Source organism: Aquila chrysaetos, chromosome 11 (genome assembly GCF_900496995.4).
Source record: "Aquila chrysaetos chrysaetos chromosome 11, bAquChr1.4, whole genome shotgun sequence".
In the NCBI taxonomy this organism is placed as follows: domain Eukaryota; kingdom Metazoa; phylum Chordata; class Aves; order Accipitriformes; family Accipitridae; genus Aquila; species Aquila chrysaetos.
The window spans coordinates 17939221-17957378 of NC_044014.1; the positions used below are offsets into that span (position 1 = coordinate 17939221).

Consider the following 18158-nt stretch of genomic DNA (forward strand, 5'->3'; position numbering starts at 1 on the left):
TTAATCTTGGTTGTCAACAACATGTTGGGTCATTGACTTGTAAAGCCTTGAAACAAAGATATTTCTTTTTAGATATTTTAAATATATATCCTACTATTTCATCACTGCAAGAACCACACTTGCTAACTACTGTAATTTAAATTTAAAAAATTGGTAGAAACGGTTTTTTTCTAAAAGAGATTCATGTATGCTTATACATAGTGGAACAGTAATTTCAATGACATTTGGCACCATTTTTATAACCCACTTTTTAATTGCCTTGTTCGCAAGTAACTCGGGTCACGTCAAGAAAGAGCCAAAAGGAAGTCTGTTTCAGATCCATTCCTGAACAGCACCTAATGCTATAAAATCAACGCAGAACATTCTAACAGCAGGATTATACAGTCTGAATACTTAGAAGCTTTGAGAACTTCAGATGTAGATATTGGCTAACATCAAGCATCAAAGAGAAAAGACTAATATTTACATTTTTGAAGACTCATAGTGCTGAGAGGGAAGGGAATGAGGTACACACTGGCTGCCCCAGGACCTTGAATAAGTATTCAGATCCAGCATGAAATCCAAATAAATAAATGTTTGTGTATAAAGACCAAGCACCAATACAGAAGTAGAAAAAACAAATACTGTATCGTTTACGTACTGGTATTCTGCAGAGAAACATATATGCACACAAACACCAGCAATTTTATTTAACCTAGTGAGTCCTCTATCCTAAACTCGATCTCCTTTTTCCTACTGAAATTCAACTAATAGTTTAACATGTACTAGATAGGTATACATCACTTGATAAATGGGTCATTATATTGTTAAATTTCCATATAAGAACAAAGGAGATGAGAAACTTTCAAAGCACCTTTTCCTTTGCTTCTTTCTAACTGGCATTATCTGTTCAGCTCATGATAGCTAAAGTAAAAGGAAATCAAACTTCTAAAATTAAGTTTCTCTACCTTCATAGCTGTCTCCACAACAATCTATCACCCAGAAGCATCATTAGCATCAGACATGTTGCACTGACAGAAGATATTTTTGATTGCAATGGACCAGAAAAGATTTTAATTAAACCATTTAAGCACACTAACAAATCTAATGGCATCCCAGAAAGGCAGGGGATGTTGGGGTGCGGGGGAGGGAGTGTTATATTTACAGGCTGTCTGTCAAATTTCCAAATTGGGAAAAATAAAGTAGATGTTTAAATCAAATATCCTTAACCTCTTTGTAGCCAAGTACTTACCAAGAAAATTTCTAAAGCTCTTTGTGTCACTGGTAAGCACTGATTAATACTGTACTAGTCTGGCTCTGCCCCTTCAGGAGGTGGCTCTCATGATTTGGGGCTGCCCTGGCCATAAACCACTAAGCAGCACTCTGCACAGCATCACAGAGCAGAAGAGAGGTCACCACTCCATGCTATACATGTCTTCCACCCCATCTTAGAAGTCCTCATCCACACTCACCATGCTGTGACCCAACACAGATGAGGTTCATGCTTTGAATGAAGACATCTACTGACATAAACAACTACATGTGCCTTTCTCCAGTGGCAGAAATGGCTTCTTCTGTTTGAGCCAGTGCCACATGCTGCATGCAGTATTGGCAGCTGGTCTCTACAACACAAAACAGTCATGAAGGCTGAGTTCTTACAAGTTTAGATCTGGCGCATATACTTTACAGTAAAGGATCTTCATTGTATTGAATCTTGACAATACTGCTGCTTACCTAAATTACCACAACTGCGTATGGTATTCCTTCTCCTACTTGCAATGACCTGCCAGCACCTTAAAGTCTATCTTTTCACAAAGTTATTTCAGCCATTGAAATGCAGGAGTCATGATCTTGCTGACGGACTCTGTGATTACCCACTATTAGTGATGTTGCTTACTGTGGCTGAGATAACACGATTAAAGAAAATCAACTGCTCATTTTCAAGATGCCTACAGATACACATACACAACATTTTCGTGACTGTATGAATTAAAGAGTATCTATACCAGATAGCTATAACCATTATGATTATTAAAATGAAGCTAAACCATTGTGATTATTAAAATGAAGCTAAACAGTGGAACTGAAGCACTACCTCAAGAATATAAACCAGTATCAATGAAGGTACAGCAAATCTATCCCACTATCCAGGGGGTACATTCAAAGTTATGTAGCTCAGCACATTTCTGGGTGGACATATAAAATTGTTACTTCAATGTAAATGTGCAAGGAGCTTATGATGTGATTTATTTCCAAACAGAAGGTGGCCAGCCATTGGAGCACTTGGAGCTGCCAGGCTTGTACAAAGTCACATTGGGCTTCTGATTCAGCAAGGGTATTTATTCTTATCATTAAGATTAGCTACTTCTAGTTCCCTTGATGAAATTTAATGTGCCTACAATTATGCATATGATCCTTCTTAATCTTTCAAGAATACTCTCACATTTCAAGAATACTCTTACGTACAGGTTTTGCTTTTAAGGCTGCTGTTGCAGTTTTAAGATTGCTGACCACTTCTGCTATAGTATTTGCTCTGAGAGGTGAGACGATTCTCATACTCCTTCTGTACAGCCTTTTCAGGCTCAGCTATTTCCCAGCACTTCTTGTTATAATTATTGTTTTAGTCCAGATGCAGGAAGGCGGAATGCAGCTGCTTCTGCAGGCAGTGTCAGCAGGGAGCACTTCTGCACAGTTCCCAGGCCCTTGGCCAGCAGGGGAGAGATGAAGGCCCAAAGTCCCCCACTTTCTGGGATTCTCCAAGATTGATCCCATTGCTCCCAAGAGCCTGAGACACCTGCAGAGTCTCCCTATTCAATTATTTGTCCTGTATAGCAGCATTTAAGTAAGATTATGACTTAACTTTCCCCAAGGAACAGGGGTCCTTGCCAGTCTCACCTATCAGTGACCTGAGAATTGATTCCTGCTGTGTTATTTCCTGTTGTCATTTTCAGCCTCCCTCACAAGAGCAGGATGGAAACTCTTAATACCCAGAAAAGAGAGAGAACTTTTGTTTTTCAATGCAGTGCACAGAGCATCTTCCACTGAGGCAGCCTCTGCTGCCATTCCTGGACAGTACTCTTCCTACCAAGTCAAGATTCAAAATCTGAAAATGCCACCACCACAATCATTTTAGCTCCTGCCTCCCTCAATTTCCTCAATAAGCAAATTAGATTAACTCAAGGGACAGTTTCATACCCAGGTAAAGGGGCAATGCTCCCCCTTCCACCTTTGCCACGTGTTCTCATTCCCCACACGCACACTTTTGCTAGCACTAGGTCTCACTTGGCCACAAAGGCAGTGCATCAAGGTTTTATCCAGATGGAAACTTTTTTTTTTGTATGGTTGTTTTTCAGCCAGACCCCTTCCCAAATGCAGCTCACCACACAACTGCTGGTGACAGCATGGAGGAGGCAGAGGAAGTGCAGTGCCCAGAGAATATACCTTTCCAGGAGGTTTACAGCAGCTGTGAAAAACACAGCTTCGGTGAGAAATTTCACACAAACCCAGACAACTGAAGAGGCTGCTGCCAGGGACAGGGTGGGTCTCCTCACCAACAATTTTCTCCACACACACACCCCCACCTCCTCCCCTTTCTAGCCAGAAGCTTCCCTTGGTTCAAGGGAATTCCCTTGTTTTGTTTGCAGCTGGTTCAACTCACAAAAAGGTCAGAGAAGCACCAGAGTCAGCACAGGGATGGGAGACATTCCTGCATGACAGGAGTTGAGGGAGAAGGGAGGGAGCAGGGCTGGCCCTGTAGCAGTCACAAGCCACTGGGACATTCAGGTGCCTCGTAGAGCTTCCCCCCAGCCCTGCCTGGTGGCACCTTGCTGGCATCAGGGAGACAGCACCAGAAGGGCTCCATGCTAGCTGCATTTTATCAAACATTCCCCCCAGAAATAGGCTATGAGGTAATTAAAATAAAACTTGCTTGGGTTATCTAGGGGCAAGACACTCTGTCAGAGGTAGGGAGGATCCTGGAAGAGGCCCCATACTCCCACCTCAGCAAGAGCCTGGTACATGGGCCATAGTGGAGAGGTCTGCTCACTTAAGGATATATGAGGTAGCAAAACCAGATTGTTTAGGTAGGAAAAGATGAACTAGAAAGAAATTGCACATAACCATACAACCAAGGGAGAGCCTTGTTTTCACAACAGTGTTGTTTTAATAAGCTAGACACAGAGGATCACCACTTGACTCAAATCACCTGCATGCAGTTATTGGAAGGGGACTCGGGTAGCTGGAAGCAGCAGCTGGCCTCACATGCGGTTCAGCCCTGTCAAAGGGCAAGAGTATTAAAAGAAGCTGACAGTGTAAATCCTGTTAGATGTCACTATTAAAGTGTGTCCAAAACTGGTCAACAGCCTAGTGCATTCCAACCTTGGTCTGAGTCCTGGGGAAAGGTCAATTCCTAAAGCACCAGTTCTGCTGCCAGCGGAGTCCTGTGCTGATGACATTTCTGCAGCATGTCCTGTTTCTTGGAGATCTTGGGTCACTGGTATCTTGACTACAGACTAGAAATATTTTCCAGGCCATTAATTCTTGGATGTGGCCAAAAATGGAACTTCTAACACTTCAATACTTCCCTTCATTCTGAATCAGAATGAATAGTTGCAAGTTTCCCATAAAAGTAAAAATAAAATGCTTTGGAACCACTAAAGCAGTAGCACTGACATGGCTCATTTGGGCCTTTTACCTTATATTAAAAACATCAAAATAAATTGATTCAGCTTTGCCAAATTTTTTTATATTTTCTTAATCATTGATGAAGTGAAAGGAGTCCTGCAAAACAATCTGTTTTAATTAATGAAGCATTTTTAGAGAGAAATGGTTCTGCTAGAAGACTTTCAGCTGGTTCTTCTGAATTCTCTTTTCTCAAACAAACAAAAAAAAAAAAAAAATCAGGCTTCTAATCTTGCAGCTCATATCAGCAGCAGGCTCTGCTGGTTTTTGCTGTGGCTAAATTTCTAGTGGTCATAGTTGTTATTTCTGTATGTTGTGACTTGTTTCCTTTTTCAAACACTAAAACCCATTTTAATTTGCTTAAGCATATAGCAGTGCGTTACCATAAATATATGGGAAGTGGTTTTATTTTCTGTGTTCCAGTAAGTGTCCTTTCAGTAAGGACATGCAAATACAGAGCTGAGCCCACAGAGCATTACACTGTCAGTGAGGAAGACAGTATAATTTTTAAAAGAACCTTGGAAACCTCCCATGTCTCCATCAGGTCAGCCTAAGACTAATGGGGACACCCATGTTCTAGGAAAAATAACATGAACTTTCCCATTGCATGCACTAAAAGACAGATTTATGTTGCAGATCAAGCTTTACTGTCTGAGACCAAGGCTATTTCTGCAGCCAGCTTTCAAGGAGGGGAGCATTCATTCAGCATGTGAGATTGAGTAAGACACGTTCAAAAAAGTCTGGGATAGCCAAGTGTGAGCAAGCAGCTCCTGGGGTATAGAATGGGCTGGAAACCCTAGGTCATAAACAAATCATAGGCAAAGCCACTCATAGCTTATATGAGAACAGAGGATCAACTAATTTAATCTTTCATTGGAGCTCTTTCAAAGCAAAACTGGTTAACCTTAAATGTGTGCACTTTAGATACTATTGCAAAAGGCAGTTTCCTCAAAATAATGTAAGCCACGGGGATTCACTGAGCTACTATTGCAGGAAAATATCTTTCAAAGAAAAAACAAGTTTCTAGCATCTCAACAGTTAAATAAATGCAGAAGGGTATGCAGTACAGACTCCTCAGCCTTGGAGTTCTGGCAAAACCATACAGTAGTTCAATGCATATTAAACCTAATCAAATCATTCATTAAAAAACTTGGTTTTCACTTGAAATGATAGAGCAGCAATACTACAAACAGATCTCCATCAATGGTGCTAAAGTAATCCTGATTGTCCTAAAAATGTAAAATACTCTACTGTTCCTTCCAGCATGATAGACATCTAGATCTCAAACTCCCATAATGTGTTGAACACAGTTCTTGGTAACACAACATTAGATGAGCAGTTTTGTTTCACTAGAACCATGCCTGAGGACCAAATACCAGCAGCACTTCCCAATGGCTGACAAATTCACTGTGGACCAAGAAACCCATCCCCAACAGTCCTATTTACACCAAGCATTTCCTGAATATATTCCCTTGCTACTAACACTGCTACCAACACAACTTCAGTTGTATGTACTATGTGAGGTCTTACATAAGCCAAATGCAGAGATGGCTGCTGTGAAATCTTAGCAATACCATGTATATCAACAATTCTGGCACTTCTAGCATGGCTTATCCTTATGCTTTCTTTACTTTGGAAAAGCATCAGTGTCCAAACAGCAAGGAGAAGCCCTGGTGAGTGCAGACAAAGCCAGAGTGACTCTGCATATAGTGACTGGCTTCTGTGTCATTGCAGCCGTTCCCACACTCAGACCTGAAAGGTCAAAAGTGTATTAGAACTGTTAAGCACCCGCACTGGATTACCAGCTTCAGGATAGATAAGACTGCATCGCCCAGCTCTGGCTGGCACAACTGTTAACAACTAATCTTGTCCTTACAGAGCAGCTCTGCAACGAACAGGATTGCTGCTCATCTCTGCTTTCACATTAAAGCAGTAGGCTCGCCTATCCAAAATGAGAGCAGCTGTTTCTTACACTACTTCTATAACTGTGACTTTAGTTTCATTGCAGAATATCAACATTTGTGTTCAAGAAATATGATTCACTGTGTTTTGAAAGTAACAGAGATGAAATGATAGAAGCAGCATAGCATGATTCACCTCAGCCTTGAAACTGCACGGAGCTATGTTTGACTAGAATTATGCTACCAACATTTTTTACCTCTGAGATATTTGAAACAGTTATTATGAACTGAGGAGACTGTAAAATAAACATTTACAACCAAAAATTGACCAATATAGCTGGACAATTCTTGCCACAAACTGCCAACCCTGGAAAAATAAACTAAGATTTATTTCTTTTTCTTATTTTTGCTCACGTCTAATTATATTTTTACTGAAGCACATTTCCTTTCCTTCTTCCTTTGCATTTGTCTCTGTCTTCACCCAGCCTTCTGTTGCTGATCTCTTTCATTTTATTATCTGGAAGACAGATTTGAATGGTGCTTTTAAATTTTCTTATGTTCATTTTAAATTGCATCCTTTGACTATAGATATGGCACCCCTAAGCCATATTTTAAAATAATTTTTTAAATCATTAATTATTTCATTTCTGCATAACTTTGCTCTTTTTTCCTCTTTATTACTAATTTATCCATTATGCATATAATAGCACTGGAGGCAAAGCTGAATTAAAGCCTCACTGGGGTAGGTATCACACAGAGTTTTAGCAAGGGTTTGTTTTTTTTTCAAAGACACTAAATCGGAATAAGCTAGACAAAATGTGGGAGAAAACAGAAAAGAAAAATATTTTTTTTAAATGTTATTTGAATAAAATTATGAATGAGAAATGAGGATATCAACCATGACCCAGCAAAACAGTTAAGCACAGACCCCAGCAAATGAATATATCCTCTTGCCTTCAGTGGGAATGATTTAAGCACATGCCTATATGCTCTATTGATTCAGACCCCACAAGTCTTGCCTGAATTCATGTGAGATCTCAGTTTTGGCCATAAAGTCCTGCTTCCCCTCCCAGAGAAACTTACACTTCTGAGTAATGTCACACCTGAGACATGCATCACAGCTCTGAAGTCTTACTTCTCCTGTTTATTCATGTAGGGTACACCGTTCGGAAGATCTCGCGATGTCACGGAAAGGTAGAAGGCTAGTTGTCGCCTCCCTATGACATATCAGTAATCCCACCTACCGTTGTTAGTATAAAAGGAATTAACTGCGCAATAAAAGACGGAGTTGGCACTCACACCATATGTGTTATCTGTCTCTTCCCTGGTCCAGGCTGACCAGTGATCTAATCGCGGCACCTTGATATGTAGCACTGCTACAATTCATAACAGGGCTAAAATTGGTAGCTGCTGAACGATTTCCTCAGTGACCCTGCTGAGATTCTTTAACCCTTATCCTCAGTTTTTTGGATGGGAATATTTTAATCCTAATGCCTCTTCCAACCTTTTCCTCTCTAATGAAACTTTTTTTCAGGATGACACTTCTCTAGCAGGAGTCCATGCATTCACAAAGATGAACAGACACCACCACCTTGCATTACATAAGTGACATATTACTAAAAGGAGCAAGATTTAATTTGAAAGGCTCTGTAACACAACGAAACAGGATTTGAGTTAGGCTAAAGTACAGGGAATTCCAATTTTAGTATGTAATATAGTTAGAATCTGTTAATCTGCTATGCAAACTGGTCTCACTATAAAGCCACTTTGCACACAAAGTGCTCTTGCTACCACTAGATGTCAGTTTTATACACTTTAAAATGGATAAATACCTTAAAAATAGTAATTCTCCATTCACAATAGAAACATATTTCTTTATTATGACATTCTTTCTGGACTGACCTTTAATTTTAAGGATTCCACATTTTATTTACCTTCTTCTCTTCTGCACCACCACCCCCCCCCCGTGGGGCACAGTTCTCCTTTATCTAAGAAAAAAAGACCTAAAAATTTTCCACTATGCATTTATTCCATGATTTATTCAGACTGAGACACTCTGACAGTTTTTGCCAGATATCACTAGCAAAAGTCTATAGCTCAGGCTGTGTTTCTAGAGGCCAGCACTGAGATCTTATTCTTATTCCATAAAGACATTTTTATATTCCATAAGGGCCTTTTTACTAAGAAATGCCATTATCTTCTCTGACTAATTACAGATAGCCTACTGTGCCAGTTAATAGGTGATATCATTAACATGGCTTATTACATTCAGTGATTTTTTTTTTTTCAGTTTTTTACTCATATTGACTGCCTAAAGGTAGATCATTTTTATTTACACTCCAAATTTCTGTCTCTCAGAAGTGAAAAACGTAGCTGTTGATTCCTCCCAATCCTGTCAATACCAGATTCCATGAACATAAACAGGTCTTAATATTAAGTTGGTCATACTGAATAGAGAGCTTCTATAATATATTATGCATTTACTTTGCCGTAACAACATGAAATTGCTTTACATCAAGTAAGGCTGGGTATTTACTCCCCCTCCCAAAAATCAAAGAAAATTAGGAGGAAGTCAAATTCATTATATGATATTCTATTCAAATACAGACATACGTACACACAAAAAGTAACAAACTCATTTCACACCAAACCTCTCCAAACTGGTCCATGCTCAGAACTGGCAACGTTACAGAATGTAACTCAGCATTATTGTAAGGTAATGACAAGACTGTCACCTTACATGCAGCTTTACTGCCCAGATATTGACAGCTTATCTAGCAACACAGTATGTTTGTTTATCATAAACTCAAAGGAATCCCCTTATCCTCATTCACATCGAAATTTGACCTTTTCAAACTCCTACTGATCCTTCACAGCTCTCCTGGATTGTTCAAGGTATTATTTGCACTTGCAGCCATATCCATCTTATACAGGTGCTTACCTACAAGAAGGGGCTAAAGAGTAAGGAACAGGAAAGAGATGTGCTTCTATGAACTTCAAAATATAGTTGAAAAGACTGTATCATACAATCAAGTGTATCAACAACCTTCTTCAAAGACATCTGAAAACTTTTTTGAGACAATAACTCTATGAAAAATACACCTTAGCACAACCTCAGCTAGAAACTGTGAAAGTGTGAAAAAAAAAAAAAAACTCCAGAGCAAATTTGGAGGGCAAAACACGTCAGGTCCTGTGACTTCTGACAGCCATGTTTATGACTTAGATGCCTTCCTTAGAGAAGGGCTAAACCTGGGGCAGGTGACGGTGCCATATATGCTACACACTGTGTTACAACATTTTATCCCATGTGAGAGCCCCATTCCCTTTACCTTCCTACCACACTTACTTAGTTTCCTCAAACCAGGACTCCATTTGCATGCTGACTACCCCTTATCCACCTACCAGCCATCCTCTGCATGTCCCCAAGTCTGCAAAATGCCATAAGTCCCACCCAGCCAAGGCATGTAAGCCACATGCACACACGCTGGCCACCTGCGAAGCACATGCAGAGAACCAGAGCACCTCAGATGTGCCAGTTCACTGTGCATGTACTGCACAGTCCGCGTGCATGAGTCGGTCGAAACTTTTCCAGACAAAAATGCATAATACCTACTTACAGGTCTGCAGCTCCAGATTGTACAGAAATTTAGCTTCTCTTTGCTTTTGATGTAAGGCTTCCCCTTTGTCAGCACCCATGCTGGCAAGCAGCTACAGCAGGATAGGCTTAGATCCAAGACATGCTTCTGCAAGTAAAGGAGCGAGAGACACACCTCAAACATTTGCACCACTGCAGCATTTCCCCCTTTCCATGATGCTATCTGCAGAACAAAGCTGGTTGGCTTGATCTGCAAGCTAAGAGTTTTGGTTACTCTACTGAGCTAAGCAACCTACTGAGAAAGTTGATGTCAGGTGAATGAAGCAGCCAGTAGAAAAGAGGAAATCAATAGCAGGTTTGAAGAGAACATAATTTTTATATGCTTTCTAAATTGCACTCTAACAAGAAACTGTAAATACAAAAACCCCAAACATTCCAATCTGTCCCTTTAGTTCCTTATTGTATATTTGGCAACTCATATCCTTCCAGGAAAGAAACTACTTTAACTTCTTCTTTATCACACATATCCATTTGCAATATATTCCATTCATGCCAATATGAATCACTAACAATATATATTGTAAGCAACATCAGGAGCAATGGATGATTAAAACCTGGGAAGAATTAGTCATCTTCTTACAGAAGCTACCATGTAATTTCAAAAATGTTGAGCTTGCAAGATATTTTTATGCTCTTTCCTAAGACCAGAATTTTGTTGCTAAAATGCAGCAGCAGCTCTTAGTTGCAATCAATGGTGCAATTTACTGAAGGAAAAAAAACCAAAACCAAAACACCCTAAACAAAACCCAAACATACAAAATAAGAAAAGATAGCTTTCAGCTGGACCTCTAGATGCCAATCTGCTCAAACTTCAGGGAGGCTCATAGCTTAATCCCCTTATTGAAGGCTGTCTCAGAAAAAAAAGGAATCAAGTTAAAACCCTCTATACAATACATTCACCAGTAGAGGAGGTGCTTAGATCCATCGCTTCCTCCTCTACCAAGCTCAACTGCCAGTTTAAAAAGTGTTTGATCTGACCATATACACAGCACTTGCTTGTGTGGAAAGAGCTGCTTACGGCAGACTGCTGCTTAAGCAGCACATTCCAGCAAACATCAGCTTAGAAGGGCAGTGAGAATTACACAAGCTATTTGGCTGCAATCACCAAGCAATTATACCTCAGCAATCTTAATACACTCAAGAAAAGGTTTAAATAGTCTGTTTTGCAAAGAAAAGGGAGTGAACAAAAATCAGATCCTTACAACAAAAAGCATAGCTGTTTCCTCCCCTTATTTAGAGGGTGCAGTAACAGGGGAGGAAATGGCCCTAATATTGGTGGTCATTGATCTGCAGAGGCAATTTGGTGAATCATCATTACAGCTGACAAAGTCTGAACGAGCCCAGATGGGCCTGTATGTCAATCAGACAGCTCAATATAGTCTTAAATTTCCTCAGGAATTTGGTGATTTCTAGATCTGCTAGATCATCTGCTAATTATCATACGTACTACATGTAGATATGCAGCTGCTTTTTGTTACAGTATAATTACAGGCTAAGTATTAAATGTAGGGGGTTCTCTAGTGTCTGAAATGGCATATTTTCACAACAAATATATTAAAGAACTTTTAAAAAATGCAGAGATTCACTTGAATTTAAATACAGACTGAGGAAATAGGTTTTCTCTGAGATCTTACATGTTCTCTACTCGATCTCCTTGTCTCATACACTTGTTATTAGTGTCTCATTTTGTATGCCTGATACAAACTGATCTATCATGCTGATGAGATGGTGAGAGAAAAGGCAAAACGGTTTGGAATGGGACTGATGGCTGGGGCGTTATTCAGAAGAACAGATAGAGCTGGACGAACATCAATCATTACAATGAATTCAGTATCACTGAAGTCACTGGAAAGTATCTGTTTCAGACATTTCACATCCATTATAGGTGTGCCTAGGAAGTCTCAGGAAACAAGCAAATTAATTTCCTCTTCCTGACACAAAAATAGAAGGAGGGTTAGAATTGCATCTATTAAATGGACATCCCCTGTTGAAACCTGTGCTGAGAAAGAGTGCATTTTAGCATTAGCAGGTTTCTGGACTGAAACCATGCAATCACACACTTGGCCTGGGTACAGTCCAGAGATTTTACTGGAAATTTTGCACTAAAGGAAAATCCATAGATAAAAAAATTGTTTAATTTAGACTAGCTTAAAACTCTGACTTATGAAGTTTGGCTGCAAGCTGCACGGTAGCTCGAACATCAGAAGTACTTCTGCTGCTTTAGTGCAGTGCATGGACTCTTGGACACATTGAGGTGAAAGGTATATGGAGTTACACAAATTATTGAACTGATTTGGCTAAACCATTTCCAGTACCTGAATTAGCTTGTGCAGCACTAGAATGGGCGCTCTATGTGCCAAGGTGGCACACTAAAAATTCTATTTCTTTTTCATCCCTGGTTTTTCATGTGTTGAGAAGTCATGCAGAAGTCAGCACAAGAACAGGCCAAACTGGGATTTAATAGTCTCCCAGCCGCTGTTAATCTTCCACTCAGCCATTGTTATACTAATCTGCTGATTTCAGTTAAAAAAAAAAAATAAAAAAATTCTGATAGAGCTGAAAAGAGACCATATAAAATGGCTTGCTTATCGCTTTTTGAATGATTCATTAACCAGCATAATTTAATCTGCTACATGCCCGGTTAAATTCCAGTTTAACAGCGTAGTGTGTGCTACCAGCTTTCCAGAAATGTTACAACAGACCAGTAATAAAAAGTTAAGCATTAACCAAGATGAGACAACCATGTAGCTACAAAACTAAAAACTATTTTTTAGGTCTTTGCTTAGTTCACTTAATGGATTGGTCTTGATTGAATTGATCTTTATTTAAAACAGAAACCCTGTTTTCTCTCTTTTCAGAATATATCAGATTATGAGCTGAGCCGATTCAAAATAATGCACCAGCCGTAAGTTTCTCATTATTTTCTGCTTCCCCATTAGATGACTAATACTCTGTTATACTCTGACAGTCTCTCTGTTAATATATAAGGAAAAATGAGAACTGAAACTTGCTCATGTGAAGGGCATTAATTGATGGGGGTGGAACTTCCTCACGATTAGGACCCTGGAAGGTTTACAAGAACTGTGGCTCAAATGAGCTGACAAGAAGGTTTCTTCTGCACCAGCTGCTGGGTGATATTCTTCATCAGAACACACAGGGACAATCTTAATGTTAGGTAAAAAAGTACAGGGTCAACTTCTTCCAAAATACAGAAGCTCTTTACTTAGTGTATGAGGTTAAATGTTCCGAATTGGTTCATCTGCTGCTTAGGGATCAATTTAAGAGATCAGATTAACAAAGTGCTACGTTGAAAGTAATTTAAATAGAATTCTGAATAAGCAAATACAGGTATAACACAGGAAATGCCTTCATGTAATTTGTGACAAATGAAGTTCATTTAGAAGGATATCCTTAATGTTCAAGTATATTATTTCTCTTGTATTACTGCACAGAAATAATAACAGGGAGTTTTCTCTATCAGCCAATGAAACCAAGAAGAGTTTGGTTTAATATGGAGTGGGTTGCTCTACTTCACCTAATGTTTGTTACTATTCCGGGGGGGGGGGGGGGGTGTCCCTACCTGGAAATTATATCTATTTACAAAACCAGGATTCTTTTTTGAATCCCACTCTATGGGTAAGGAACTGGAGGAACATGGAGGCATTTTTACCCATTAAAATCCTATTCCTATTGATAAGAATTTGAGGAGACCATAAGTTAATATTCTTCTGGTTTGTTTTAATAATTAACTAGATGAGTAAGAAAAATATCAAAGGACTTTCTTGCAAAGTAATTAAGTCTAATGGGACATCATTTTGAGAGCAAATGTAGAGAGCATGAATATAAAGTTAACCAAGGGTGTGACCTCTGTTTCTATGATATACATGAATCTGATCTACTACAATATTGGGGCAAACAGAAATCTACTGAACTGAAACCAACAGCTGGACTTCTACTGATGTGGGCATTCAAGCTTTGGATTCTCAAACTGTATATTGGAATAACAATGGTGTTTTGTAATATGAATTCTGTTGTCAGATACAAGGCAAAAGACCACAGTAGATCAAGTCCAAAGTAATAAAACTCCTGAAATGCATAGTGTGGATCACATCCCTAGCACTAACCTTCACTCTAAAATCTTTGACTCTTGCATCTTACTACTTGCTGTTGCAAAAATTGCCTGAGTTTCTAGCACTTGAACAGTTTGCATGTTTTAACTGGGAAAGGTCTACATTGATCCACCGAAGCCAGATGAACAGGCCAGTTCAAGTCTGTTCTTACAGCAGGTAATCCCCAATGGACCAAACCACTAAGGATAGATAACCAGAAAAATAGTAATCGCCAGACAAGGTGAGACCAAAATCCTGTGTTTCTCTTGGCAGTGGCCTGTGCTTCAGGTCTCTGCCTGTTATGAAAGTTACTTCATGGGGCTTCATTAGACAGAAGCTAGGTCCCCTGATGTGCCACTATCAAAAGCTCTTTGCCTTTCCCATTCTAGTTCTCACTAGGGCAATACAGTGTTCTTTTCCATAAGGAAGATTTTGAGTCTAGAAGGCTATAAATGCTCCGTGAACTAAAAGACACAGTTATTCTACATCCTGCTAGGAAATCCCATCACAGGTGTACTACAGGAGCAATCTGCAGCCATGCATGGGTATACTTCCCTGACTTCTACAGCAAATACCTCCGCTAACTCAATAGAAGGCTCTTTCCCTCTAGTCAATACTCTACCTGTTCTTTAAGGGGGAAAAGAAAACGGGCAAAAAAGACAAAATGTTTTCTCTGGGAAGAGTTTGTCATAGTAATTCCATTTTGGTATTCTGAAATAAACGTTTTTTGCACTACAATTTTCATGAAGACACGTATTATATTCTGTTATTTCAATTAGCATTGGCTTTGACAGCCTAATGATAGCCTGATGTTAACTAGTTCTCATCAACACTTAAAGCCACAGGTCTACCTAGGTTGCTTCTGAACAGCTACTGAATATAGTAGTGAAATTATCAGGGTGCAATCTCTGCTAGTGTCCTATCCTATCCATGAAATGCAATAGTAAAAGATTCCTTCCCCACTTCCCAAAACAGTAACAGAAGAGAGGTGCTGCTTTCAAACACGGGACAGCAGACTACTGAGGCTCTAGTCCAATGCTCTCTGGAGCTGGCTGCCAGGGTTGTGCAACAAACTGCTTTTGCAGGTTTACATGTTTTCAACAGTCCTGACGTTGAAACCTTGAGCTTTGCTTAAAGCCCTTCCTCCTGCAGAAGCATCATTGTATTTTTCACTCCGCACAGCAGACTCAGTTGATATACTCTCACCCTGAAAGCCTGGGGTCACCCAAAACACTTGAACAAGGTCACTCTCAAGAATGGCAGTACAACAGCACTCTCCAGATACTTCCCATTGGAGAAGTCTCAAACATCCCACTGATTACAGTCATGGGCTCATTTATTCAGTGCTAAAATTTATGCCAGGAAGAACACTATATAGAACATCATACTACATTCAGGAGCACTCTTTAAGAGAGTACAGATATCAGAATCAACCTCATACCACAGATATTTCAGAATACTGGAACTTAAGTGCTTTCCAAACATGCTGTCTTGCTATCTGTACTTAACATTTTAATAAGCAGTGCAAATAAGATTGGTAGTTATAACTGTATTCAGCAAAACCGGCATATAAGCTATAACTCAGTTATAAACATCCATAATTTGGAAGCACATCTTGAGAAAGAAATGTAATTACAGCTCAATCACCTCAGTATAGATAGTCCAAGACTTACAGTATCAGAGGTTTATGCAGAAGTTGTTTCACAATGCTTTCAGCTTACTCATTTCACTTTCCCAGGGACTGTGAAATTAAAAGGCCTTCTTTATAGCTAATGTGATTAGAAATTCATCCCAAATCAAACTCAGAATAAATTTTGCTCTCAACTCATGAGCTCTGGGGACTGTTTTCCAAAATCAGGACTGGAATCTTTCACCACAAAATCAGAGCTCTCTATCATATGTACAAATTCAGAAGCCTTTTCTGGCTACATTGGATTGCTAGGTAAATGAGAATCTTCACCTGCAAATCAGGTATGAGATGTCAAGACTTGAGTTTACCATTTGTGTATAGCAACATGTAATTATGGAAGATCCTGGATAATAAGTGAGCTGTGATAAGGAACACATAATTACAGGCTTTGTTTAATTATGGTGTGGGCAGCGTTTGATCTCCTTTTCTTGAAATAAACATCTACCAATTTTCGCTGCTGTGAAAATGTTACTAGTTTATTTTACCAGGAATTTATAGTATATTCAGAAAAATTTGCTATTCATAAATCAAGTGTTCCGTAATTAAGACTGATTTCTAGATTAGTTTCTAACAGCTTTTTTTTCATTTGTTCATAATTTTTAATAACGCCAGACTGAAATTTTGCATCCTTGCCTTCCAACCAAAGGAGCTGTCTTTTCCTGAGACATATAGATAAATTCTCAATTGTAAGAGATGTTACATATCAGGAAAGTACCTTTGTAATGCTGAGATGTTCCACTTGAAATGTCTGCACTTGCATAATTCAAACTGCAAGAACTAGAAACATTAACTCCTTTTTTGTCACCCCCCCCCCCCCCCTCAAATTTTTTCTTTTATTTCTTCATTAAGGAAGGTAAACAACCTAATGTGGAAAGTTCACTTTTCAGCTTTTTCACAGCTATCAACATGTAAATCCATGGACAAGTTCTCCATACACCAGGTGCAAAGGCCTGGATCCCTTCTTAGCCCCTTTGTAGCTGGGTCAGGAGAGAGTTCGCAAGGCAAAATCTTTTGGAGTGATGGTGTCCAATAATCACACAACCTGGATTTCATAAATGTGGATTTGAGACTTTGCTTTGCCTAAGTAAACTCAGCTAAATTATGTTAGCATTCCCTGCTTCCTTTCCCACCTGCCGTGTGGAAATAAGTACTTCCCTATCTCACAGGGGTGCTATAATGGAAAAGCATCAGGAATTGCAATGTCTTTACTTGAAATAGTACGGAAAAGTGTACAACTGCACTGCAGTTGAAAGCCGTAACCTGCTTCCCAAGGTCCCATTCACCAGCTGTGATGCCACAGGGCCACAGGAGTTCCATGCATTGGGGACATCTGAATATTGTGGAGATTACTGGCCAAGCAGTGGCCAATACTGCCATCGCTGCAGCTGCCAGACAGCCCTCTGAGCTGTCAGGGGCCACCCCAGGCTTGCAGGCAACAAAGGAGGACAATGGTTCAAAACAGGCCTCTGCTGGCAAAATTAATTGTAGTCTACTGGTGACAGAGATTTACACCCATCTTTTCTCAACAATTCAGTCAGACACTTCAATGCATTTTAACTCATTGTCCATGCTTCTAGTGAGAATCATTGTCTCAAACACTTGCATGCATAATACATTTTCTTCTGTTACATTTTTACTTATTAAAAAGACAGGAAAATTGAAGGCATAAACATTAAGACAATAGTTAAAATTAAGAATAAAATAAAAGAGAAGTCAAGAAATAAATCAGTAGACTTCTAACAAACTACAATGACATTCAAATTTCACATGGAGATAATTTTCTAATCCTGTTTAGAGGGGGTGATTACATAGGCATTATTATTAAATTTATTCTTAATAAATAAATGTAGTCAATAAATAAATGTAGCATGTGCAACATGACACTTTCAGTTTCACTTTGAAATATTTTTATTTCTTGCTCCTATATTTTTATTTCAGTGGATTACTTTGCCTAACCAAAGACAAATCCTAATTAAAATACTAATAAAATCAGTGAGATTTCTATGACAATTAGGCCGTTTCCTTAAGAAATAATAAAGACAAAGAGCTTTTGCTTTCTCTTTAAACAAGATGCAGCAGTACAGAAATCTTGTGACAACATGCATTTGGACTTTCTCCACTCCAGAGAAAGCTCCAAGCTGAAA

At 39.2% G+C, this 18158-nt stretch overlaps 1 protein-coding gene across 4 annotated transcripts in view; it reads left to right on the forward strand.

Moving 5' to 3' along the window:
- BLNK (B cell linker) overlaps positions 1-18158 on the forward strand; it is a 107648-nt gene that overhangs the window by 23317 nt on the left and 66173 nt on the right. For 3 of the 4 annotated variants that reach the window (XM_030029771.2, XM_030029769.2, XM_030029770.2), the window contains one exon: positions 13074-13120. In XM_030029771.2, the coding sequence (XP_029885631.1) occupies positions 13074-13120 (47 nt within the window). Of the gene's footprint in view, positions 1-3452; positions 3463-13073; positions 13121-18158 lie in introns of those variants that run through there. The other variant, XM_041127112.1, reaches the window with a different exon arrangement.